The 26,018-nt window shown below is 40.0% G+C and overlaps 1 protein-coding gene across 1 annotated transcript; it reads left to right on the top strand.

Moving 5' to 3' along the window:
• Positions 1-878: 878 nt before the first annotated feature.
• On the top strand, positions 879-26,018 carry LOC113009497 (uncharacterized). Its single transcript, XM_026147808.1, has 4 exons — positions 879-901; positions 1,082-2,758; positions 20,937-20,966; positions 24,058-26,018. The coding sequence occupies exons 2-4, from the start codon at positions 1,091-1,093 to the stop codon at positions 25,741-25,743; spliced, it is 3,384 nt and encodes a 1,127-aa protein (XP_026003593.1). The 5' UTR covers positions 879-901; positions 1,082-1,090; the 3' UTR covers positions 25,744-26,018.

The raw sequence follows: 26,018 nt of genomic DNA, 5'->3' as shown, positions 1-26,018 counted from the left end.
CCAGTTCAGAGAAGATAATTTTGTGATGAATTCATGTAATGCAGGAATATTACATAGTGTAAATCACGTAAAGCAAACTGAGTAGATTCCAAGAATAAACCTTCTGAGGAAGGACAGGGGGGATCATAGTAAGTGCTCTTTGTCCTCTTATGCAAGTGAGCTCAATTAATTGAAATAATTTAGCGGTTGCTCATTTTTACTGCACAATCGTGGGTGTGTGCAGACTTGCCTGAAAAGGTTCCATGGTAGTGCCAAATACCAGAGTGACAGCATATAATTTCGTCTTTACAGCAGCACAGCAGAGGACTAAAACACATGCAGCAAAGGTGTCAGGGTCCTGGGTCTGAGCGACCCAGGGACCCTGAGCAGTCATGGACTAGTATTACAATGTCTGTATTTTGTATTGCTGTCCCTCGTTCTCCCTGCGTGTAGATATGTGTGTATGTAGGTGTGGGTGGGGGTGTGGCCCTGGCAGGTGATTGGCCACGCCTGAAGACCGTAACACACCTGCAGCTGATCAGGCCTCGTCGGAGGAGCTACTTGAGAGTGTGGTGGAACTCTCTCCGACGCTGGATCATTGTGTGGCTTCACGTTAGTCTCTTGACAAGTTTCTAGTTTGAGTCTGCTGCATTATTGTGTGTCTGACGGCTTCCTCTCTCTTATGTCCCCAGGAGTTACGGGGAGACGAGAGGACAGCGAGCACGGGGTGCTCATCACGGAGAAGCGGAGACAGGAGCACTAGCACTGGGAAGAGGACACGTCATGGGAGTCGGGAGAGCACGGGATTTATTGTCATGTCTGTCCATCACTGTAAATAAAGGCACTGCTTGTACATAGAGCACCGCGCCTGGGTCCTCCTTCCCTACACCTCCACGGTCTGCCAGCCAGACGGTGACAAAAGGTCAGTACAATTTCAGTTACCATAAGATAAAGGCAGATTGTAAGATGAAGTAATCACTGTTTGTAATGTGGCTGCTGGAAGCTGTGTAAGTTTCTACAGCAGAGAAGTACAATGTGTTCCGTGAGAAAGTTACGTTTACATGGTCACAATCCTTTTACGTTTTCTCTCTTTTGGCTGCAGATCATCAACATGACGGCTGCCAGCTATCTTCTGACTGAAGAGCAGCTTTTGTGCTGCATCTGTCTGGACGTGTTCAGGGATCCCGTCACACTCCCATGTGGACACAACTTCTGCAAAGACTGCATCACGGAACATTTAAATTTTAATTCCCAGCGCAAGTGTCCCATGTGCAAAGAGCAGGTGGATAGGAAATATAAGCTTGGTGTGAATACTTTCATATCTGAGATGGCTGTTCAGTTTAGAAAAACTGTTGGAAAGAAAGCTGATGATAGCTCAGAACAACACAATGCCATACAAGAGAAAGGTTCTTATGATGCTCCTGCTGCACCTAAACGGACATCGCTGAAGTCCTGCCTGTTCATAATTCTTAGCTTAACCTTTCTTACACTCTTCTTTGTAGCTAATCTACATTTTCATCAAACAGTGTCCATCTTAAAATCTCACAAGCTGTTTAATTCTGTGGAGAAAGAAGAAGACAGGATGTGTGCTGAGCATGGCAAACCTTTGGACTTCTATTGCAAGAATGAACAAATGATCATATGTCAGTCATGTGTGGACGCAGATCACAGATTTCACCGGGTAGTTCCCCTGAAAGAGGAATATGAAGCAAAAAAAACACAACTTGGGATAACAGAGGCTAAAATTCTCCACATGATCCAAGAGAGACAAAGAAAAGTCCACGAGCTCAAACAATCTTTAAAGCTCAGCACAGAAGCTGCAGACAGAGAGACAGCAAATGGTGTTCGGGTCTTCTCGGCTCTGATTAAGTCTCTGGAAAGAGCTCAGGCAGAGCTAATCGAGATGACTGAAGAGAACCAGAAAAGGACAGAGAAACAGACCAAAGTTTATATCACAGAGCTGGAGCAGGAGGCCTTTGAGCTGACAAGGAGACGTGATGAGATGGAGGAACTCTCACGCTCTAAAGACCGTCTTCGTTTCCTCCAGAGCTTCCCGTCCCTGAATGCTGCTCCACCCACCAAAGACTGGACAGATGTCAGCATCTGTCCAGCAATATACGAGGGAATCACAAGGACAGCTTTGGTGAAAGCTGTGGATGAGCTGACAGAGACCATCAAAAATGAGGTGAAGATGATACGGGACGCTCAGTTCAACAACATTCGGCAGAATGCGGTGGATGTTACTTTGGATCCCAATACGGCACATCCTGCTCTCATCCTGTCCAATGATGGGAAGCAAGTTCATTGTGATTATGAATGGAAGGAACTGCCAGACAGCTCAAAAAGATTTGAACCTGCAATTTCTGTTTTAGGGACACGAGGCTTCTCCTGTGGAAGACTTTACTATGACGTCCAGGTTAAAGGAAAGACTGGGTGGACGTTAGGAGTGGCCAAAGGGTCGGTCAATAGGAAGGGAGAAATTAAACTTAACCCAGAGAACGGCTACTGGGCTATATGTCTGAGGGACAGAAATGAGTACTTTGCACTTGCTGCCGATCCTGTCCCTCTCTCTGTGAATGATCACCCAGAGAAGGTGAGAGTTTTTGTGGATTATGAGGAGGGTTTGGTTTCCTTTTATGATGTAAATGCTGCAGTTCTTCTTCACTCATATACTGGCCAAACCTTCACAGAGAAACTTTATCCATTTTTCAGTCCTGGTAGTAGTGACAGTGGCACAAACACTGCCCCCCTAATCATCACTCCTGTCAAACAGCAAAGATCGGACTAATTTTTTTCTTTTTGTTGATGTTGTTTGTCAAGAGATGTATTCTAAAACACTTCTTCTGTCATGGTCGCTGTGTGGCAGGCAGGATGAGGACCCAAAATGCAAACTCACGGACTCAGGGGATAAACTCAAAATGCAGCTTTATTGCTGACAGGTGACAAACGAAAGCAGTGATACCAAAGCAATACAAAACTAAACTACACTGGGAAAAGCTAATTGTAACATATACCAGAAGACACAGGGAGAACCACACACAGCATGAGGGAGAACGCGACGCCGAACAGAGGGAGACGCAGACAGAAATACACAGAGGGTTAACGAGGAAAGTGGGAACACACGGGGAACACAGCTGACACAGATAACCATAACGAGACAGGGCGGGGTGAACATAACACTGACGGGAGACGGGCAGAGTCAAACAGGAAGTACAGAGGTTCAGACAGGAGGAGAGAGAGCGCGGGGAAAACACAGACATAACGGGCTGGGGAAAACATGGAATAAAACATAAGGAGAGACGAGGGCTCACAGATACACAGAGGGGCACACAGGGGGTAAAAGCCACGAAGGGAAAACACTTAGGGAACAACACAACAGGGCAACTCAGGAAACATGGCCTAAATAGGGAACAAAATACAAACATACAAGAAAACTAAGAATACTGGGCCAACATGGCCCAGGACCATGACATCTTCAGCAGAGAATCAGAGAGGAGAAACACACAGGTTTTCTTGCTAGCAAGGGAAGCCACATGAGAGTGAGGGCTCAGAGACTCGCAGCTCTGAGACTGCCCTGGCCTTTATTTTATACATCGGTGGGTGTTTGTTCCTTACATTGGAATGTGGATGTTTATATGTATGTGTGCGTTCAGATGCATCTATAGTGTGTGCTATAGTGTAAGCTGTTCTTCCATGCATGTATGTGTGTTAGTACGCTTGCATGCAGGGCCTGTCTCACCACAAAAGGGCATTTTCTTAACAGCTGCCTTTCTCTCACGTGTGTTAAGAAAGGCAAATGTGCTTGTAGCAGTTGTGAGATTATTATGCTGTTATATATTACATTATACCTGTAATCAAAATGAGTACTGATACTGCTGTAGGCCACATCAAACTTCTTATGTAATTAGTATGTAGTTTTAGTTTGCATCATACTTCTGAGTTAAAATAATGTGAGAATCATTAGATTCATTAGATAGGTTTGTATTATCCTATACTGCTGACTTACTGTGAGTGTGTTACACTGTTTTCTGATAGTAGAGACAACAGAACACATTCTTCACCTCTACCTTTGTTGGAAGTAGAAAAACAGGGAGAAAGGGTCATAACTCAGGCTCACTGGGAGTTAGAAAGAATGTAAATGCTTAGTTTGTGGCTGTGGCGCATTTTGTATGGCTTCTTTTCTTTTGTTTAGTAGCTTTCTGCCTTCACCTGAGAGGATGTGCCCTGAGCATGTGACTTCAGGTCTCCATAATTAGAGTTTATTTAAAGATACCTTGTGGCCTTAACTCAGCCAAGTGACCCTTCCTCTGTGTGGCCAGTCACTAAAATGTCATCTACGTTAGAGTAGATGGTTTGATAAGTCTATCACTGAGAACCATTGTTCTTTTGGAGTGACTTGATTCAGTATAGTGTGGGGATTTGATACTACTGGTGGCATCATTTCAGTGATTTCATTTATTGCTCACAGATCATGCACTAGACGGTATTTTGCAGTATTAGCTTTCTTCACCACTTAAACAAAACATCACTCTTTGTTTGCTTTATTATTATTATTATTATTATTATTATTATTATTATTATTATTATTATTATTATTATTATTATTATTATTATTATTATTATTATTTTAAATTCTCCTTTCTCAAAAACAGAAAATGAAGTTGTAGTTGTTCTTTGCTGAGAAACACAAAAACCCCTTCCTTTTTTTTTCAAGACAAGAAACTAAGATTTAACTTTTCTGATTTGTCACCTAAAACAAAGCAAACAACCCAGCTCTCAGCTGGCTCTGAACTTATCATCATCAAGGTCGCATGGTGAGAGCTACTTCAGAAGTCACAGTACTCCTCACTCAAGCAACACGTCAAAAACAAAAAACAAAAACTCAGCACACTACACAGAGAACAATAGCCAAGACACAACTGAAGATGCTTTTCTTCTTTGTTCTCCTTGAACTTTAGAATAAACTTCATCTGCATTAGTAAATCATATGCCTAATCATTATATGTCACTGTGATCCACAAGTGTGATCACAAATGTACTTATTTTTAAAAACAAAACAAAACAAAAAACAAATTGCTGATGGCATAAACGCTTTACACACATGAGTCAGGGTGCAAAAAAAGCTGCTGCCAAAGGCAAATCAGAAATATGAGGGGAAAAAACTGAGCTCACAGACAGCTGCATGTTTGAGCTCTCATGCAGCTCCTGCTCTAAAAAACGTGTTACTTGCTCATCAGCTTAGCAGTGACCACATATTTAATTCAGCTTCTCAATTTTGTAGCGTTAGCCGTTATATAAAGGGTTTAGCTTATTAGTTGTTTGTATAAGTGTGCTCTATATTTCAGCAATGTCTCATCTAGGATGACAGGTTTTCAAGCAGGTCAAGTGCCTCTATGCACTTATTTAGTTTAGGTACTTTCTTTATTTTCTTCATCTCATATATTATTGTACTGAATTTGAGCAAACCTTAAGCTTAATGCAGACTGCTTTTAATAGTTATCCACCTCACATCATAACTGACTGAGGTGCCCCTTCATATTAATATTATCTCGTTATTAATGCTATTATCTTTTTATATAACAGCAATGGTATATTACAATATTTTATTTATATTTTATTTTGTATCCACCAACGGCTGCAGGTGATCTGCAGTTTCACCCTTTCCCAAGCTGGAGACATTTTCCTTTTCACAAACTTTCCTTGGCTGAACAATGACACAGCCTTAATGTACCTTATGCATCTCTCTATTTCATTTAATATGTGTTTGTGTGAATCGTGTATTTTCTTTCATTCTATTCATTCTGGGCATGATCTTCATCCCAACTATGTTTCATTGTTAATACCAGTTTACAGGTTGTTATCCTTGCTATTATTAGTTTGAATACATTAAAGATAAGCTCTAATGTAATTTAGCCTTTTGTTTATTTTACTTTATTCATCTTGTATTTATATCTATTCAGTCGGGTCTGTTTCCAACCCTTTTTAAACTACTTTAAACTACTTTGATCTCTAATTTTCACTTGGTGAGGGATTATTATATATATATATATATATATATATATATATATATATATATATATATATATATATATATATATATATATATATATATATATATATATATTATTATTATTATATTCTTCCTAGTCTGAACTTCTCTCTTCACCTGAGCTGCTATCCTATTCTGAGTCACTGTCTTCTTTGTTTCTTACAGTCACATACAAAATGTCCCTCTTTTCCACACCTCCAGCATGTAGTGCTAAAGCCACTGTTTGGTGTGTGTGTAGGCCTGCCTCTACCTCTTGCATTCCTCTCCCTTTCTTTTGGATTAGTCCTGCTCCGGCTTGTTGTTTTTCTAAAAATTTCTCATCAGGTGTTAATTTTTCTTGTTTATTTCCCATTTTCAAAGATTTTGCTGGGCTGTCACTGGCACGCGTGACTTCAGAGTGGTTTACTGATACAGCCTTCGACTTCACCCTAAAGGTGAAGTGGTATCAGTTTTATGAGATGAAACTCAACCGTTCTCCTTTGTCACCAGTACATGAGCCTCAGCAAATGGAAGTAAAATGGAAGTAGTTCAGCAGCGTATTGTGCTGTTAAATCAACTTACTTCCAGACAGTCAAAGGAGCTTGCAAAGAAAAGCGTCTGGACTTCTTTAAGTTGCTTGAAGACGTTTCACCTCTCATCCGAGAAGCTTCTTTAATTGTGTGGTTTTTTTTACTATGCAGTTTTGGTTTGTTTTGGTTTGGTTTGGGTTTTTTAAGTGCTACATGAAGAATTTCTTATAATACTGTCATTAACCCTTTCTCTGACAATATTGGTTGTTGGAAGGTTTTTTGTCCCATTCATATTTATATTGCCCCAAATCACAATAACAGCCACCTCAAGGCACTTTACATTTTAAGGTAAAGACTACTTTAATGGAGAGAAAATCCCAGCAATCAAATTGACCCCTATGAGCAAACTACTTGGCAACACTGGGAAGGAAGAACTTTTTAAACATTCTTTTTAAAATTTAAATTAATTAATTTAAAAAATAAGAATCTTCTGGCAGAACAAGGCTCAGGCAGGGGCAGCTATCTGCTTTGATAGGTTTGGGGTGAGGGGACAGATTTATGTTATGCTTTCAAGCAAATATTCACTTTAGAAGTGAGTATTTGCCAACACTAACTAAACACTCAGAGTAAACTACCTGTTTCACTGAGAACTTGGCTAGATCACAAGGCTTTGACGGGTGTGTCAAAACTGGCGCGATTTTAGTTTTAGCATTTTAATTCTCATAATACCCGGAAGACAAGTACAAAATGGCTTAGGGTTGAATCAGTAGCATACATGTTGACAGATGTTGGCTGTTTAGATATTGTCTAGATAGTTCAATGATGACTTCAGGACCGGTTCATGACTAAAACGAACTTGTTTTATGACAGTTGCGTGCTTATAGAGAGAACTGTCACTCTGAATTGTAACATTCTACTGAGAATAACCACAAACTTACAAAATGTAACTATCTATATTAGAAGGGAAAGAATCTAAAATAACAGGTTACAATTAATTACTTGCTTGCATTCACTAGATTTATCCACATAAATTATTCTACACTCTTTATCATTATAAAAGACAATGATATCTGCCTGCAGTGCAGCTATATGCAAAATAATGCTGTTCAAATATCATTTACTCACACTTTATTATTACACTTACACTGATGCTCCAAACACTAATATGCATATTCATCTTTGATTCACCAAATCTACCAAGCTTGTTTTGTTCATACAACTCTGTGCCAACTAGTAAGAGTCACTAATGGGTTTATATATTTACACCACATAACACTGGATGGATGTTTGTACAATACAATATTTGATATTTACACCTGTAATGTTGGTGTTTCTCGTTTTGGTCATTTTCTGTTGATCTTTTTTCCCCTTTTCATCGTGGTCCTTTTTTTTTGTTTTATATCAAAATCTGGAATCAGTTCTTAATTTTAACCTCTCCTTTTACAGATTTTGTGGCAGTTCCATATATTTTGGTCAGCATTGTGTCCCTTCAAGTATTTCCTTTTGTCATTTTTCATCTCTTTTATCATTCCTTTGTATACATTTTGTTCAGGTTTTGAGTCTTTCCGACCTTTTAAGTAAAATCCAGGAGCCTATGTGGGGGTAACTTTTTCTCTAAATAAAATAAAAATCATTATTTTGATATAGGCCACTAAACTTTCTTAAAGCCACTTTATAGCACAAAAATCAATATATTGATTCAGCCTTGTAACGTCCAGCAGGTCACAAGTGAACCTCTGGGTTTGAGGTTAGAGCTGTAATTCAGACAGACTGTTTTAAAAATAAATAAATAAATAAAGCAGGCTAAACTGACCTGTTTCACTCCATGCTTGAATGGATCACAAGATTATGATGGGCATGCCTAAATTTATTCTCTCCATTTTTAGTTTTTGTGATAGCTAGAAGAGAGCAGTGGCAAAGGCCCTGAGTGTATTCAAACACAGAGACCTGTAATAGCCTTACAGTGTAGGAAATCTGCTCAACTCTACTTCAGTTGCATGAAACATTCATGTCTCAGTATCTCATCCTTGTTGCATTGTGTTTACATCATGCAGTGGTGCACAGAGTAGTTAGGACTGTTGCCTCAAGACATTAGGACATTAAGATTCCTGGTTTGAATCCCAGACGGGGCCTTCTGTTTGGGGTTTGCATTTTCTCCTTGTGCCCATGTTGGTTTCCCCCAGAAACTGAAGCTTCCTCCAGACATGCATGAGGACATAGTGCTAACCACAGTGATGCCCATTAATGTTATGTATTGTATACAGTTTTTCTCGATTGCTTAAACACTATAACCAGGCTTTTAAACTAAAATTTCAAAACCGTAACGCTATTTTTCAAAAAGCTCACCCATTTCCCTGAACTATAAACACTATTCCCTGCTTTGACACATGAGTCAAATTTGGTGAACTGTTACTGCAAAACTCTACACACAAATCCCTACATTTTTCAGTGCTTACACCATGTAGTCATTTAGAAAGCACTAGCATTCAATAATGTTAACTTAAGTCAGCATAGCTTGAGCTCAATTAGCACACAATTAACCAGGTGGAAACACTAGGAGTCAAAATTTATCACACACCAATCAGAACCTTCGATGGATAGATAAAAGGGCCAAAGTCAGCTCATTCAGGTTTGAAACAATGGATCCAAAGAGATGCAAAGGAAGAGGACGTGGTGGAGAAAGAGGACGTGGTGAAGGAGGAGGACGTGGTGAAGGAGGTGGAGGTGGAGAACGACGGCGACAAGGAAGGGGAAGAGCAAGGGCAAGAAGACAGTCAGTCTCGGATGAAATTCGAGCCACTTTAGTTGACCATGTCCTTGTCCATGGGATGACTATGAGGGAGGCTGGGCAACGAGTACAACCGAATTTGAGTCGCTTCACTGTTGCCTCCATCATCAGAACCTTCAGGGAGGAAAACAGGTAGGTGTACTTGCAGTAAGACTGCTTTGTACAGTAACTTTTAAGTTACTGAACTTATGTTTCTTGAGTTTCAGTATGTTTCCATTATTTTCCTGTAAAAAGAATGTGTGACAGTTACAGTAATGAGTGCTTCTATTTTTGTAGGACACAGAGACGACCACCTGGTGGAGGCAGGTTAAGGCTTTTGTCGGAGGAGCAAGAGAGGGAACTTGTAAACATGGTAATTGCAAATAATGTAATCCGCCTGCAAGAGATTCAAAGGAGAGTGATTGAGGATGATCATCTTTTTCGAGGCATAAATGCCATCAGCCTCTCCACAATTGACCGCATCCTCCGAAAGAATCAATTCCGGATGAAACAGGCATACCGAGCCCCTTTCGAACGAAACTCTGACAGAGTGAAAAACCAACGTGTGGAATATGTTCAGGAATGAGTTTTGATACTGTATAAAGTATTGTGTACCATCACAGCATGGCAGTTTATGCTGCCATTTCAGCACTCTTGAACTGTGGTTCAGGGTACCGATTGACTCTACTGTGTTATGTGTTTTGCAGAGAATCTTTGAGATTGAAGGACGGCCTGTTCCCCATGAAATAATCTTTGTGGATGAGGCAGGTTTTAACCTGACCAAAAGAAGGAAAAGGGGGAGGAACATAATTGGCCATCGGGCTATTGTAAATGTCCCTGGTCAGCGTGGAGGGAATGTCACTATGTGCGCAGCCATCAGCCAACAAGGGGTACTCCACCGCCATGCCGTACTAGGACCCTATAACACTATGCTTCTCCTTGCTTTTCTTGATGGTTTAAGACAACATATGTTCCAGCTGGACTACAGGGAACCAGCACAGCCAGAGCAGCCTCACTACGTTGTTGTGTGGGATAACGTCAGCTTCCATCGCGCTGCTCTGGTTCGTGACTGGTTTACCAATAACCCAAGGTTTTCTAATATCTTTCTGCCTGCATACTCTCCCTTTCTAAACCCGATAGAGGAGTTATTTTCGGCATGGCGGTGGAAAGTGTATGACCGAGAACCTTATGTCCGTGTTCACCTCCTTCAGGCCATGGAAGAAGCCTGCCTAGACATATCAGTAGATGCATGCCAGGGGTGGATCAGGCATGCAAGAGGATTTTACCCCCGCTGCCTGGCTAGGGCCAATATAGCCTGTGATGTGGATGAGATTCTCTGGCCTGACCCAGACCAAAGACAAGATGCTGAGGTGGAATAATGTTTTTTGGTGTGTGTTGTACTGTATAGTACATGAATAAAAATGTGCCACTGTACATACATTGGTTGCGTCTTTTGTGTTTATCATGTGAAAAGGTTTTTGAAGGGGAGAACCATAAGCAACCTAATTGTTTTGGAACTATTGTTTTGAATTAATTGTACCAGTGTGCAAAACTCTGTTGTAGTGTGTGTGTTTTTGAGGGCTTGTGTTTGATGTCTGAGGGCAAAGTTTGGTTTTTCAACAAGAGTGAATAGTTTTGAGTGTAGAGCTTCATTTTGACCTGAAAATAGGATGTTTGGGAAATTGAGTGAGATGTTATGGATTTGTGTTTACTGTTGTGAGAATATGAGGCATAGTTTCAAGAAATGTGTTTTAGCAATCGAGAAAAACTGTAATGTTGGAGTAATTGTGGCTCTGGAGCTCCAGCTGCCTGATTGGCAGCTCATTTAAACAAACACTGTGAAGGAGATGAGAGATGAGGTTTAGAAACGGGAAGTTTATGAGATAAGCGACAGTTACAACATCACTGATACACTCCTCCTTCTCGCTGTAATTGAGACCTCATTTAGTGAACATGATGCTGATTCTTTAGTTTTGTCTGAAACAAAGGTGGCCGAAAGAAAAAGAACCTGGATTTACCTGAAACCAGCAGAGGAAGGTCTTTTTAAAAAACTGACTCTGTCTTAATTCTGTCAGTTTGATCTCCATGCTGTCACGTGGACATGTTTTATTGTTGAAAATACTGAAACTAGTGTGTGATAGTGGGAAGTGATTTCAAAATAAAACCAAACAAGACTGGCATCCCCGTTGTAATTTGGCTCCATCTGCTGCCAAAAGCTCTCAACTGCAGCACAACAAATTCCATTACAGTTCAAAGAGAACTTTGAAAATACAGATTCAACATAAAAATAATTAGAAGTTAGAAGAAGTGCTGATTCTTCATTTCGAGTATTTGAAAGGCAATGCTAGGCACTTCTCAGAGGATTAAGCTTAAGTACTTGACCTTTCATCAGGTTTTTCTGATCTCTAAACTTATGGACATAAAAAATATTTTAAGGTTCAAAATGGGGTCCAGTTTTGTGTTTAACCTCAAAATCACAACCAACTCGACTTCTTAGGTCGAGTCATGTTCTAGGTCATGTTCTGTTTGAGTCTGAACTTTAGAGAGTTTCTAGAAACTCTATATGGGGCTCTTTGTGAAGATTATGATGATATTAAAACTTTAGGGGTCCTTAAAGGATTTCCAACTGTCCTGACAGGGTTTAAATCATTAAAAAGTTCTTAAAACCCAGAGGCAGATTTAAGGAGGATATGGAAACCGCTCGTAATGGTCTGCTCCCCCCCCCCCCCCCCCCCCCCCCCCCCCCCCTCCTTAGGGTACCAAAAAGTTTCCTTAAAGGAGTGTTAGCGGTTAGTCAAGAAGCTTGAGATCACACTGTGGTTGCAGGGCCCTTGAAGAGGTTGTTCAAGGGCCCTGTATTAAGGTTAAAATTAAGATTCCAGTACTTCTTTCAGTCTAGCAAGTGTATTTTGGGGGGTTTTCAGCTTATGCTTGCACTAAAGTGAACTGACAGCACTAAAAGTGTTTTTAGAACTGTTGTCTTGTATGTTGAGGTATTAATGTTGGAGTAATTGTGGCTCTGGAGCTCCAGCTGCCAGATTGGCAGCTCATTTAAACAAACATGGTCAAGGAAATGAGAGACGAGGTTTAGAAACAGGAAGTTAATGAAGGTGGAGAGATGAGCGACAGTTACAACATCACTGATACACTCATCCTTCTCGCTGTAATTGAAACCTCATTTAGTGAACACAATGCTGATTCTCTACTTTTGTTTGAAACCAAAGGCGACAGAAAGAAAAAGAACCTGGATTTACCTGAAACCAGCAGAGGAAAATCTCTAAAAGAGCTGACTCATAAGATGGACACGAGCAAAATGAGTCTTGTTAGAAGTTTTAAAGAACCTCACAGAGGATTCAGTGCGATTGAAGGGGTTGTACTAATACTATCCTCAGAGTACCATGAATGTCTGCCAGATTAATGCCATGTCACTTTCACTCAGCCCATTTTATTATTGTTTTTTTCCAGGCAGACTGAAGAGAACCTTTTGAATCTTTCAGAGAATCTTTCTCTGAAGGTGCTCAAGAACATCTACTCATGCTCCATCCAGAGCATATGATGGGAAATATCTGCACCTGGTGTGGGAACAGCACCAAGCAGGACAGACAAGCTCTTCAAGGAGTTGTGGGCCTTGCTGAGAACATCATTTGCTGAGAGCTTCCTGCCCTGCATTCCATTTACATTAAGCGGTGCAGTACCAAAGCCGGGAAGATTATGAAAGACCTTTCTCATCCCGATAATGAACTCTTCTCACTGTCGAGGTCAGGGAAATACATCTGCTACCTTAAGGCCAACACAGAGAGAATAAGGAGGAGTTTCTTCCCCCAGGCTATTCAGGAGTGTCCAGGTGCTGGACTGGACTCTTTACACATTTCTACAAATCACTGCGCGTGCACCTTAATAACAACAACAATAATGTACTTCTGATCTGGTCTCATACCACATCATTGTACATGCACTTAACTCTGCACACCTTAACTTTGACTTTAATTTTATACTTGATTTTTAATTTCACTTTATTCTTGTATTTTTAATGGTCAGAAATTGCAATTGCAATAAGCATTTCACTGCATGTCATACTGTGTATGATTGTGACAAATAGGATTTGAATTTGATTTGAGTGGTACAGACACTGATGACTGAAGCATTAATGATTACTAATTTAGTTTATTACAGTTTTTCTCGATTGCTAAAACACATTTCTTGAAACTATGCCTCATATTCTCACAACAGTAAACACAAATCCATAACATCTCACTCAATTTCCCAAACATCCTATTTTCAGGTCAAAATGAAGCTCTACACCCAAAACTATTCACTCTTGTTGAAAAACCAAACTTTGCCCTCAGACATCAAACACAAGCCCTCAAAAACACACACACTACAACAGAGTTTTGCACACTGGTACAATTAATTCAAAACAATAGTTCCAAAACAATTAGGTTGCTTATGGTTCTCCCCTTCAAAAACCTTTTCACATGATAAACACAAAAGACGCAACCAATGTATGTACAGTGGCACATTTTTATTCATGTACTATACAGTACAACACACACCAAAAAACATTATTCCACCTCAGCATCTTGTCTTTGGTCTGGGTCAGGCCAGAGAATCTCATCCACATCACAGGCTATATTGGCCCCAGCCAGGCAGCGGGGGTAAAATCCTCTTGCATGCCTGATCCACCCCTGGCATGCATCTACTGATATGTATAGGCAGGCTTCTTCCATGGCCTGAAGGAGGTGAACACGGACATAAGGTTCTCGGTCATATACTTTCCACCGCCATGCCGAAAATAACTCCTCTATCGGGTTTAGAAAGGGAGAGTATGCAGGCAGAAAGGTATTAGAAAACCTTGGGTTATTGGTAAACCAGTCACGAACCAGAGCAGCGCGATGGAAGCTGACATTATCCCACACAACAACGTAGTGAGGCTGCTCTGGCTGTGCTGGTTCCCTGTAGTCCAGCTGGAACATATGTTGTCTTAAACCATCAAGAAAAGCAAGGAGAAGCATAGTGTTATAGGGTCCTAGTACGCCATGGCGGTGGAGTACCCCTCGTTGGCTGATGGCTGCGCACATAGTGACATTCCCTCCACGCTGACCAGGGACATTTACAATAGCCCGATGGCCAATTATGTTCCTCCCCCTTTTCCTTCTTTTGGTCAGGTTAAAACCTGCCTCATCCACAAAGATTATTTCATGGGGAACAGGCCGTCCTTCAATCTCAAAGATTCTCTGCAAAACACATAACACAGTAGAGTCAATCGGTACCCTGAACCACAGTTCAAGAGTGCTGAAATGGCAGCATAAACTGCCATGCGGTGATGGTACACAATACTTTATACAATATCCAAACTCATACCTGAACATATTCCACACGTTGGTTTTTCACTCTGTCAGAGTTTCGTTCGAAAGGGACTCGGTATGCCTGTTTCATCCGGAATTGATTCTTTCGGAGGATGCGGTCAATTGTGGAGAGGCTGATGGCATTTATGCCTCGAAAAAGATGATCATCCTCAATCACTCTCCTTTGAATCTCTTGCAGGCGGATTACATTATTTGCAATTACCATGTTTACAAGTTCCCTCTCTTGCTCCTCCGACAAAAGCCTTAACCTGCCTCCACCAGGTGGTCGTCTCTGTGTCCTACAAAAATAGAAGCACTCATTACTGTAACTGTCACACATTCTTTTTACAGGAAAATAATGGAAACATACTGAAACTCAAGAAACATAAGTTCAGTAACTTAAAAGTTACTGTACAAAGCAGTCTTACTGCAAGTACACCTACCTGTTTTCCTCCCTGAAGGTTCTGATGATGGAGGCAACAGTGAAGCGACTCAAATTCGGTTGTACTCGTTGCCCAGCCTCCCTCATAGTCATCCCATGGACAAGGACATGGTCAACTAAAGTGGCTCGAATTTCATCCGAGACTGACTGTCTTCTTGCCCTTGCTCTTCCCCTTCCTTGTCGCCGTCGTTCTCCACCTCCACCTCCTTCACCACGTCCTCCTCCTTCACCACGTCCTCTTTCTCCACCACGTCCTCTTCCTTTGCATCTCTTTGGATCCATTGTTTCAAACCTGAATGAGCTGACTTTGGCCCTTTTATCTATCCATCGAAGGTTCTGATTGGTGTGTGATAAATTTTGACTCCTAGTGTTTCCACCTGGTTAATTGTGTGCTAATTGAGCTCAAGCTATGCTGACTTAAGTTAACATTATTGAATGCTAGTGCTTTCTAAATGACTACATGGTGTAAGCACTGAAAAATGTAGGGATTTGTGTGTAGAGTTTTGCAGTAACAGTTCACCAAATTTGACTCATGTGTCAAAGCAGGGAATAGTGTTTATAGTTCAGGGAAATGGGTGAGCTTTTTGAAAAATAGCGTTACGGTTTTGAAATTTTAGTTTAAAAGCCTGGTTATAGTGTTTAAGCAATCGAGAAAAACTGTAATACCTCAGCATACAAGACAACAGTTTTAAAATCACTTTTAGTGCTGTCAGTTCACTTTAGTGCAATCATAAGCTGAAAACCCCCCAAAACCACACTTGCTAGTCTGATGAAAGTATTAGAATCTTAATTTTAACCTTGACACAACTAAAAGAAAAAATATACTAAGGTTTGATGTTCGGCTTGTATCATGTAAAAGATAACACAAAATAATGTGTTATAGGATATATACAGAATGGACACTATAACATTGCATAAAATCTCCTACCTCTAATTGCAATATATGAAAGGCAAAAATGTCACATTTTTGTAAATTTATATTTTCAAAGTTCTCTTTGATAATATATAAGATCATTTGTTGTCCTGCAGTTGAGAGCTTTAGGCAGCAGAAATTACCACAAACCAGTCTGGCATTAGCAGTGAACCTTAGGACAGTTAAAAAAATATTAATTCAGTATATTGTACTATAATGAGTTGAAAATAAAATGATGATAAAAATCTTTCCAACACAACCACATTTCTGCTCTGGAGGTAAAGCAAGATTGTGGTTTATCTTGGTTAAAGCACTATCATCCAACCTATATAAAATAGAATAGAATAAAATAGCCCTTATTGTAATTGTACATGTACAAGACGTATGTGCTACACACCAGCTTTGCCAGAATAACAATATAATAGATGACACATGGTATAAGTAGTAAACAGGAGACACATATATACAAATAATAATAAGACAAAAGCACACATTATAGGCAGGCAGCAAAATAGGCAGTGCCAAGAAAATACTTGTCTAAAAAGTATGTCGATGTGGGAGTGGCCTGATGAAGGAAACCAGGCCAACACCCCGATGAACTCACTGTAAAAAAAATTGTAATATAAAAGTATTTTACTGTGTATTTTACAGTTTTGTACTGTTCTTCTAGAATATCATTAAATTTACATAAATAGACTGTGATTTTACATTTCAAATGTAAATTAACGTAAAATCACTGTAATAAAACAAAATATTCTTGTTTTTTAAATGTATTTGTCTGTACATATGCATATTTAGATTGTTAAAATACATTCACAAATGCATCATAATTCCACAAATATTTGTCTGTCATTTGAAAGATTGAACTGTCAAATTCAAATGTAATGCTATGGAAAACTATATAAAATGATTGGTATAAACTTTTTTTACATCAAATAATTATTATTATTATTAGGGCGATAGTGGCTCAAGAGTTGGCAGTTCGACTTGTAATCAGAAGGTTGCTGGTTCGAACCCTGGCTCAGACACTCTCGGTTGTTGTGTCCTTGGGCAAGGCACTTCACCTAGCGCCTACTGGTGATGGCCAGAGGGGAATTATAAAGTGGAATTGTAAAGCACTTTGAGGGTCTCATAAAGCGCTATATGGATGCAATCCATTATTATTTAAAACCAACTGTTAACTGTATATTTCTGTAAATTGAAGTATTATTATTCATATTGACGCATTCATTGACCTTGTTTATAGGTAATTTCATTGTTTAATCATGTTAAATTGTTCCTAATTTAATGTTTAAAAGCACTTGAAAAAGCCAAAATCCCATGTAAAATTAGGGCAACAAACTGTGTTGTCATTACTGAAAATAACTGCATTTTCAAGGGAAAGTTATTTTCTGTTATTTTCTGGTATTATTTTGGCACCCCAGCTGCCGGAATATTACTGTTATTTTAGGGGTTTTTTTTACGGTGCTGTTTATTGCTGGAGATTTCAATCAAACACATCTCAAGTCAGTGCATTCGAAATCCCATCAACAAGTGGACTTTGCGAAGAGGGGGATTTATTAGGCTGTGCTTTCAGTTTTTTCAAAAAAGAATAGCTTCATATAGGAAAAAATATATATCACATATGCAGGATATCTTAAACCTAAAAAGAAACACTAGGTACGAGATACATGTTCTGATGAGTTTTGGCAAAAAAACCATTTGACTAACATGTGTGTCTCACCTGCTCTTGTTCCTCTCTCTCTCTCTCTCTGTTCCTCTCTCTCTCTCTGTTCCTCTCTCTCTCTCTCCTAGGACTGAAAAAACAGCATTGTTGTTGTTCGGCTTTTCATTTCGCCATTTGTTGATTCACTCGAAGAGCAAGTAATGTAATATGGGTCAAGTGATCAATTTGACATCAATCTTTTGTGATACACCATCATATTTACATCATTTGTACAGTACGGATGATTTGCTTTGGTACCTGGTCAAACTTCAGTTCTCCTCTGTCTGCCTCTCTGTGCTTCTCCAACAACAAACTCACAGGCAGCAGCTCCCCCCGGCCCCTCGCTCAGTTGCTTAGTGCCTGAGCTCGGATCATAATTAGGGGGAATTTACGCACAGTCGTAAATTCCCACAGTGTGCACTATGTGCTTATTGTGTGTAGTTTTTGTTTTTTTGTTTTATACAGTTGTCAGTCAGGCATCTAACTATGAAACAAATGACACTCCAAAAGACCCCGGGCTTCTGAAAAAACAACCAGGGCTTAAGCCCAGTAAGCCACCCCCCGCTCCGCCACTGGCCAAATTTGGCATGAGCCTCCGCATCCTCAGGACCTTCTACCGCTGTGCCATTGAGAGCATCCTCACTGGATGCATCACCACCTGGTACGGCAACACCACCACTTACAACCACAAAGCTCTCCAGAGAGTGGTGTGGTGTGTGGAAAGGATAATTGGAGGTGAGCTTCCCTCCCTCCATGACATCTACAGGAAGCGGTGCCTGAGGAAAGCGGGAAGGATCATCAAAGACTCCAGTCACCCCAGCCATAAACTGTTCAGAATACTTCCATCAGGAAGGAGGTTCTGCAATATCCAGTCCCGAACCAGCAGACTGAGAGTCATCTTTTTCCATCAGGCCATCAGACTGCTGAACACTTCACAGACACCTCACCTTCACTCACCAGAACATTATGCACTCCATACGGTACATAAATGCCACTTGTTTTGCACATTTCCAATTGCTGACCTCTGTATATTTTATTTTACTTTATTTAAATTTATATATATGTATACACACACACGTGTGTAGATATATATATTTAGTATACATATTCACTAATGCGTATACACTCTTATATTTGTACATATATTTATTGTTATAATCCTCAGATTACTGATTCTTATATTTTGCTTTTTCTTATGTTATTGTATTGCATTTTGCACACCTCTGTTGCTTGTGAAGTTTGCACACAAGAATTTCACTCGCATGTGCTGTACCCATGTACCTGCACGTGTGATGTGACAATAAAAGTGATTTGATTTTATGTTAATTCCAGCAGACACTGTATTACATCTGTGTGATGGCCACACATTATGAAGTTGATAACTGCCATTAGGGATGGGTATTGATAAGATTTTCACGATACTGATTCCATTTTTGATTCTGTTTAACGATTCGATTCTTTCTCGATTCTTTTTAAAAAAAGGAGAACACTAAGGTCGATTAGCTTAGAACTTTGTTTTATATCTTCTCTTTGAACAAGATAGAAATTTAGGAGTAGCATGGCCTTACAAACCCAACAGTGAGATCTTAAGAGATCCAGCCTACGGCTCTTCAATAGGGTGTCACAGGGTCCCCAGGAAAAGAAATATAAATGTAAAATAATAAAATAAGTGTTCTTCTGTAGCAATAACAAAGTATAACATAAATTATTCTGTAGCAATTACACAAGAATATCCTGTAATGTCCCTGCCTACAATTAAACACATTCACTTACTGAAAATAAGGGGATTCTGCTGTGGCAAATGGGTGCAAGCCTTTGACCACAAACTTAGTCACTGCTCGGTGACATTCGTCTATCCTGGCCTGAAAGGAGACGCTACCGGTAGACTGCAGCGAGAACTGCCAGCGAGCGCCAGCCAGACTCTGTCTGTCTCTCTCATCATGGTCACCTAAATGCACAGTAATGGCAGGTTTTGTAATAAGGCAGATTGCGCTAACATAATATGCACTGTTAGTTGATTATTTACCTGCTGCATTAACGAGAGAGGACGTGCAAACGTTACCGCTGCTGCTGGGTTGAGATTCACGAGTCCAGAGTGGAATTAAAAACACAACATTCATTTAAGGTCATCGTGTGTTTTGTGAGCAAATGCTTTTGCATATTGCAAATGATGTTCCGCAACGTGGTGACGTCATTCGGGGCAACTGGAATCGATAAGGGAATCGTTTTCAAAAATGGCAAACAATTCCAAGGAATTGAAACAGTGGGAACCGGTTCTCAACAAGAACCGGTTTTCAATACCCGTCCCTAACTGCCATGTGTTAAATCCTCCCAATTCTTTCGATCTTTGGGCTGAAGGAAGGACAATACTCGGTGTATAAATGCTCAATCAACAATTACTTTATTACATAGAATTCAACACTTTTGAGCACAAACCATCTGGATGGAGAGGGTCACAGCAAATCTCAAAATGGTGGAGGGTTACTCAAACTCTTATAGCCTCTGATGGCCCCCACCTAGTCGTAAAATCCTAACATTCACATGTTTTCTAACTCCTGGCTGAGCCTGACTTATGGCCTCGGCTCCCTGTTTTACTGCTTGCAGAAAACAGGTGGGGGTGAAACTCTTGTGGAATGTGGTCCGTCTCCTCCGTTATCAGACAACAAGGCCCTCTGCACACAATATCCTCTTCTTAACTCAGCAGTATGAAATGTCATGAAACAGTATCATTCATTCACAGTAAATCAACAGTATAGGATAATATAAACCTATCTAAGAAATCTAATGATTTTCACATTTTTCTTAATTCAGAAGTATAATGCAAACTAAAACTACTGATCATACTCTCCATAATAGATATGATGGGGCTTACAGCAGTATAATGATTCACTCATTTCGATTACAGGCATAGGATAACATATGATAGAATAATAATCTCACACATGCTACAACACGTTTATACAGTCAGTGTTACCGTGGTTTGATATTGCTTTCAAGCATGAATAGCCTGTTTAAAGTCAAGACAGACAATTAGTGCCTCTCAGTGTACTTTGTCCCAGCTTGCATCTTACATAGATTTACGGATGTGCTCTTACGCAAACAAGCTCAGGTGAGCAAAAGAATTTATTGGTTGCTCGCAGTCATGGGTGTGTGCACGCTTGCCTGAAAAGGTTTCAGTGTATTTCCATAACAAGGAAGAGTAACATTAAATAAATTCATTCTTCCAGCGGCACAGCAGAGGACTCTTAGACACACAGGTTAGTACAATTTCAGTTACCTTAAAATGGCAGCAGATTATGAGATGAAATAATCAATTATCATAATCAATGATTATTGTAACTGCTTCAGATATTCAGATGCAGTTTTTGTGTTGATTTTACATAATTATAGTAAAGCTCATATATTTTTGCCTTTTATGTTTATTGCTTTTAAATTTGTCAGAAGTGTGGCACTATTTAACTGGCAGTGTGTCTATTTTAACACTAGCACACAGGAACGAGTTCTGTAATGTGTGACTGGTTAATCAGCGCACTTCTTTTCTACATTTGCATGTTATTTTTATCTAACAGTAATATTCCAGTGAGATCAGGGTTCAACATCTAAGTACACTTTGGCATGCAGACAGGAGCAGGCAGTTTTTAAACCTTCCAGTGAGTAGATGATCTACTCTAACTCCTGAGCTCATTTTTTGTCAAGCCAAACATGGGTACAATCAGAGATGGGCAGTAACACTTGTAATCAGATTACTTTTATCAAGTAATGAGTAAAGTAAGGGATTACTATTGCAAAAAGTAATTAGATTACCCTTACTTTCCCGCAAGCATGCTGCATTACTGCGTTACTACACTGTGATTTGGTTTGTGAGTGTCTCATGACAATGACATAAGCAAGTGCGACGTTCATGGTAACAGACATGGGCAGAGCAACAATGGATAATATATAGAGGGCAGGAGAGAGTACGACCGTGCAGCATTTAAAGCATGGAAGTACTGACCTTAGTTTGAGTTTGATTCTGTAAAAAGTGACAAAAACATTAGCATCCGCTGCACACTGTGTGAGAAGTAAACTTCTTTTTACAGCGTAAAAAAAACCCTAATCTACAGAGCAAGTATCTAGCACGCTGCCACGGGAATGTGAAATTCACAGAGAAACCCCTGGATCTCCCCACTGACATAACCGCTGCAGCACTGGGCAAAGCTCCGGCTGTTCCACTTCTACTAAAAACATGTTGAAATATGCAGAAAATTGGTTTAAATATTAAACAATTTCTTCATGTCAGAGAGGTGTTGCATACAGGGAGTGCAGAATTATTAGGCAAGTTGTATTTTTGAGGAATAATTTTATTATTGAACAACAACCATGTTCTCAATGAACCCAAAAAACTCATTAATATCAAAGCTGAATGTTTTTGGAAGTAGTTCTTAGTTTGTTTTTAGTTTTAGCTATTTTAGGGGGATATCTGTGTGTGCAGGTGACTATTACTGTGCATAATTATTAGGCAACTTAACAAAAAACAAATATATACCCATTTCAATTATTTATTTTTACCAGTGAAACCAATATAACATCTCCACATTCACAAATATACATTTCTGACATTCAAAAACAAAACAAAAACAAATCAGCGACCAATATAGCCACCTTTCTTTGCAAGGACACTCAAAAGCCTGCCATCCATGGATTCTGTCAGTGTTTTGATCTGTTCACCATCAACATTGCGTGCAGCAGCAACCACAGCCTCCCAGACACTGTTCAGAGAGGTGTACTGTTTTCCCTCCTTGTAAATCTCACATTTGATGATGGACCACAGGTTCTTAATGGGGTTCAGATCAGGTGAACAAGGTGGCCATGTCATTAGTTTTTCTTCTTTTATACCCTTTCTTGCCAGCCACGCTGTGGAGTACTTGGACGCATGTGATGGAGCATTGTCCTGCATGAAAATCATGTTTTTCTTGAAGGATGCAGACTTCTTCCTGTACCACTGCTTGAAGAAGGTGTCTTCCAGAAACTGGCAGTAGGACTGGGAGTTGAGCTTGACTCCATCCTCAACCCGAAAAGGCCCCACAAGCTCATCTTTGATGATACCAGCCCAAACCAGTACTCCACCTCCACCTTGCTGGCGTCTGAGTCGGACTGGAGCTCTCTGCCCTTTACCAATCCAGCCACGGGCCCATCCATCTGGTCCATCAAGACTCACTCTCATTTCATCAGTCCATAAAACCTTAGAAAAACCAGTCTTGAGATATTTCTTGGCCCAGTCTTGACGTTTCAGCTTGTGTGTCTTGTTCAGTGGTGGTCGTCTTTCAGCCTTTCTTACCTTGGCCATGTCTCTGAGTATTGCACACCTTGTGCTTTTGGGCACTCCAGTGATGTTGCAGCTCTGAAATATGGCCAAACTGGTGGCAAGTGGCATCTTGGCAGCTGCACGCTTGACTTTTCTCAGTTCGTGGGCAGTTATTTTGCGCCTTGGTTTTTCCACACGCTTCTTGCGACCCTGTTGACTATTTTGAATGAAACGCTTGATTGTTCGATGATCACGCTGCAGAAGCTTTGCAATCCCTCTGCAAGATATCTCACTATTTTTGACTTTTCTGAGCCTGTCAAGTCCTTCTTTTGACCCATTTTGCCAAAGGAAAGGAAGTTGCCTAATAATTATGCACACCTGATATAGGGTGTTGATGTCATTAGACCACACCCCTTCTCATTACAGAGATGCACATCACCTAATATGCTTAATTGGTAGTAGGCTTTCGAGCCTATACAGCTTGGAGTAAGACAACATGCATGAAGAGGATGATGTGGACAAAATACTCATTTGCCTAATAATTCTGCACTCCCTGTATTGTTTAATTTTTGCTTGATGCAATGTGCATAAAGTTAAAAGATTAAAACAAATAATACAAGTTTTAAAGAGACTTTATCATTTGATTACATTTTACATGATCAATTGTGCATAAAAAATGGAATTGGGCTGAAAGGTCCATTGCTTTATTACCTATTCAGGTTGTATATCATGTTTTTAATAACTAAGTAACTAATTACTTTTGAAAATAAGTAATCAGTAAAGTGACGTGATTACTATTTTGGAGAAGTAATTATTTACTAATTACTTTTTTCATGTAACTTGACCAACAGTGGGTACAATAGCTATCTTCATGTATTAGATGCTTTTTATTGCCAATGTTTTACTTCACTTCACACAAAAAAATAATAATTTTAGGCATGCAGAAAATTTCTGAAACCTACAATTTCACACACACAGTGTTATTGAACATATTTAAAATATATGAGTTTTTTTATGTTTTTAAGAAAAGTTTTGGCTCCATTCATTCTCTCTTTTGGCTGCAGATCATCAACATGACGGCTGCCAGCTATCTTCTGACTGAAGAGCAGCTTTTGTGCTGCATCTGTCTGGACGTGTTCAGGGATCCTGTCACACTCCCATGTGGACACAACTTCTGCAAAGACTGCATCACAGAACATTTAAATTTTAATTCCCAGCGCAAGTGTCCCATGTGCAAAGAGCAGGTGGATAGGAAATATAAGCTTGGTGTGAATACTTTCATATCTGAGATGGCTGTTCAGTTTAGAAAAACTGTTGGAAAGAAAGCTGATGATAGCTCAGAACAACACAATGCCATACAAGAGAAAGGTTCTTATGATGCTCCTGCTGCACCTAAACGGACATCGCTGAAGTCCTGCCTGTTCATAATTCTTAGCTTAACCTTTCTTACACTCTTCTTTGTAGCTAATCTACATTTTCATCAAACAGTGTCCATCTTAAAATCTCACAAGCTGTTTAATTCTGTGGAGAAAGAAGAAGACAGGATGTGTGCTGAGCATGGCAAACCTTTGGACTTCTATTGCAAGAATGAACAAATGATCATATGTCAGTCATGTGTGGACGCAGATCACAGATTTCACCGGGTAGTTCCCCTGAAAGAGGAATATGAAGCAAAAAAAACACAACTTGGGATAACAGAGGCTAAAATTCTCCACATGATCCAAGAGAGACAAAGAAAAGTCCACGAGCTCAAACAATCTTTAAAGCTCAGCACAGAAGCTGCAGACAGAGAGACAGCAAATGGTGTTCGGGTCTTCTCGGCTCTGATTAAGTCTCTGGAAAGAGCTCAGGCAGAGCTAATCGAGATGACTGAAGAGAACCAGAAAAGGACAGAGAAACAGACCAAAGTTTATATCACAGAGCTGGAGCAGGAGGCCTTTGAGCTGACAAGGAGACGTGATGAGATGGAGGAACTCTCACGCTCTAAAGACCGTCTTCGTTTCCTCCAGAGCTTCCCGTCCCTGAATGCTGCTCCACCCACCAAAGACTGGACAGATGTCAGCATCTGTCCAGCAATATACGAGGGAATCACAAGGACAGCTTTGGTGAAAGCTGTGGATGAGCTGACAGAGACCATCAAAAATGAGGTGAAGATGATACGGGACGCTCAGTTCAACAACATTCGGCAGAATGCGGTGGATGTTACTTTGGATCCCAATACGGCACATCCTGCTCTCATCCTGTCCAATGATGGGAAGCAAGTTCATTGTGATTATGAATGGAAGGAACTGCCAGACAGCTCAAAAAGATTTGAACCTGCAATTTCTGTTTTAAGGACACGAGGCTTCTCCTGTGGAAGACTTTACTATGACGTCCAGGTTAAAGGAAAGACTGGGTGGACGTTAGGAGTGGCCAAAGGGTCGGTCAATAGGAAGGGAGAAATTAAACTTAACCCAGAGAACGGCTACTGGGCTATATGTCTGAGGGACAGAAATGAGTACTTTGCACTTGCTGCCGATCCTGTCCCTCTCTCTGTGAATGATCACCCAGAGAAGGTGAGAGTTTTTGTGGATTATGAGGAGGGTTTGGTTTCCTTTTATGATGTAAATGCTGCAGTTCTTCTTCACTCATATACTGGCCAAACCTTCACAGAGAAACTTTATCCATTTTTCAGTCCTGGTAGTAGTGACAGTGGCACAAACACTGCCCCCCTAATCATCACTCCTGTCAAACAGCAAAGATCGGACTAATTTTTTATTTTTTTTTAACTATTTGGTTGTTTGGATGTAATTTTGTTTTAGTTGGTGGTTCTTGAGGGTATACTCTTGGTTTTAGGTTTAAAGGAGGCTCACTAACATCAATGTTTCACTTAGAAAAGCTGACATTTAGAAAGAAATTATTTCAAAGGAATTTTTTATTCAGGTAAATGTATTTATTTTCGGTTTATTTTAGAAAGGAGTATAGGAGTAGGAGTATTTTGGAAGAAATTAAAACTGTATAATTAAACTTTAATGAGCATCTTAAC

This window comes from Astatotilapia calliptera, chromosome 17 (assembly GCF_900246225.1).
Source record: "Astatotilapia calliptera chromosome 17, fAstCal1.2, whole genome shotgun sequence".
In the NCBI taxonomy this organism is placed as follows: Eukaryota; Metazoa; Chordata; class Actinopteri; order Cichliformes; family Cichlidae; genus Astatotilapia; species Astatotilapia calliptera.
Note: the sequence above shows the minus strand (reverse complement) of the source record. Positions and strands in the feature narration are given on the sequence as shown.

Excerpts from the sequence above, each read along its gene's own strand:
- LOC113009497 (XM_026147808.1), top strand. The coding sequence starts at position 1,091 with ATGACGGCTGCCAGCTATCTTCTGACTGAAGAGCAGCTTTTGTGCTGC. Across the intron at positions 2,759-20,936 it reads CTCCTGTCAAACAGCAAAGA|CGGCACAGCAGAGGACTCTT; the intron begins TCGGACTAATTT and ends TCATTCTTCCAG. Across the intron at positions 20,967-24,057 it reads GAGGACTCTTAGACACACAG|ATCATCAACATGACGGCTGC; the intron begins GTTAGTACAATT and ends TTTTGGCTGCAG.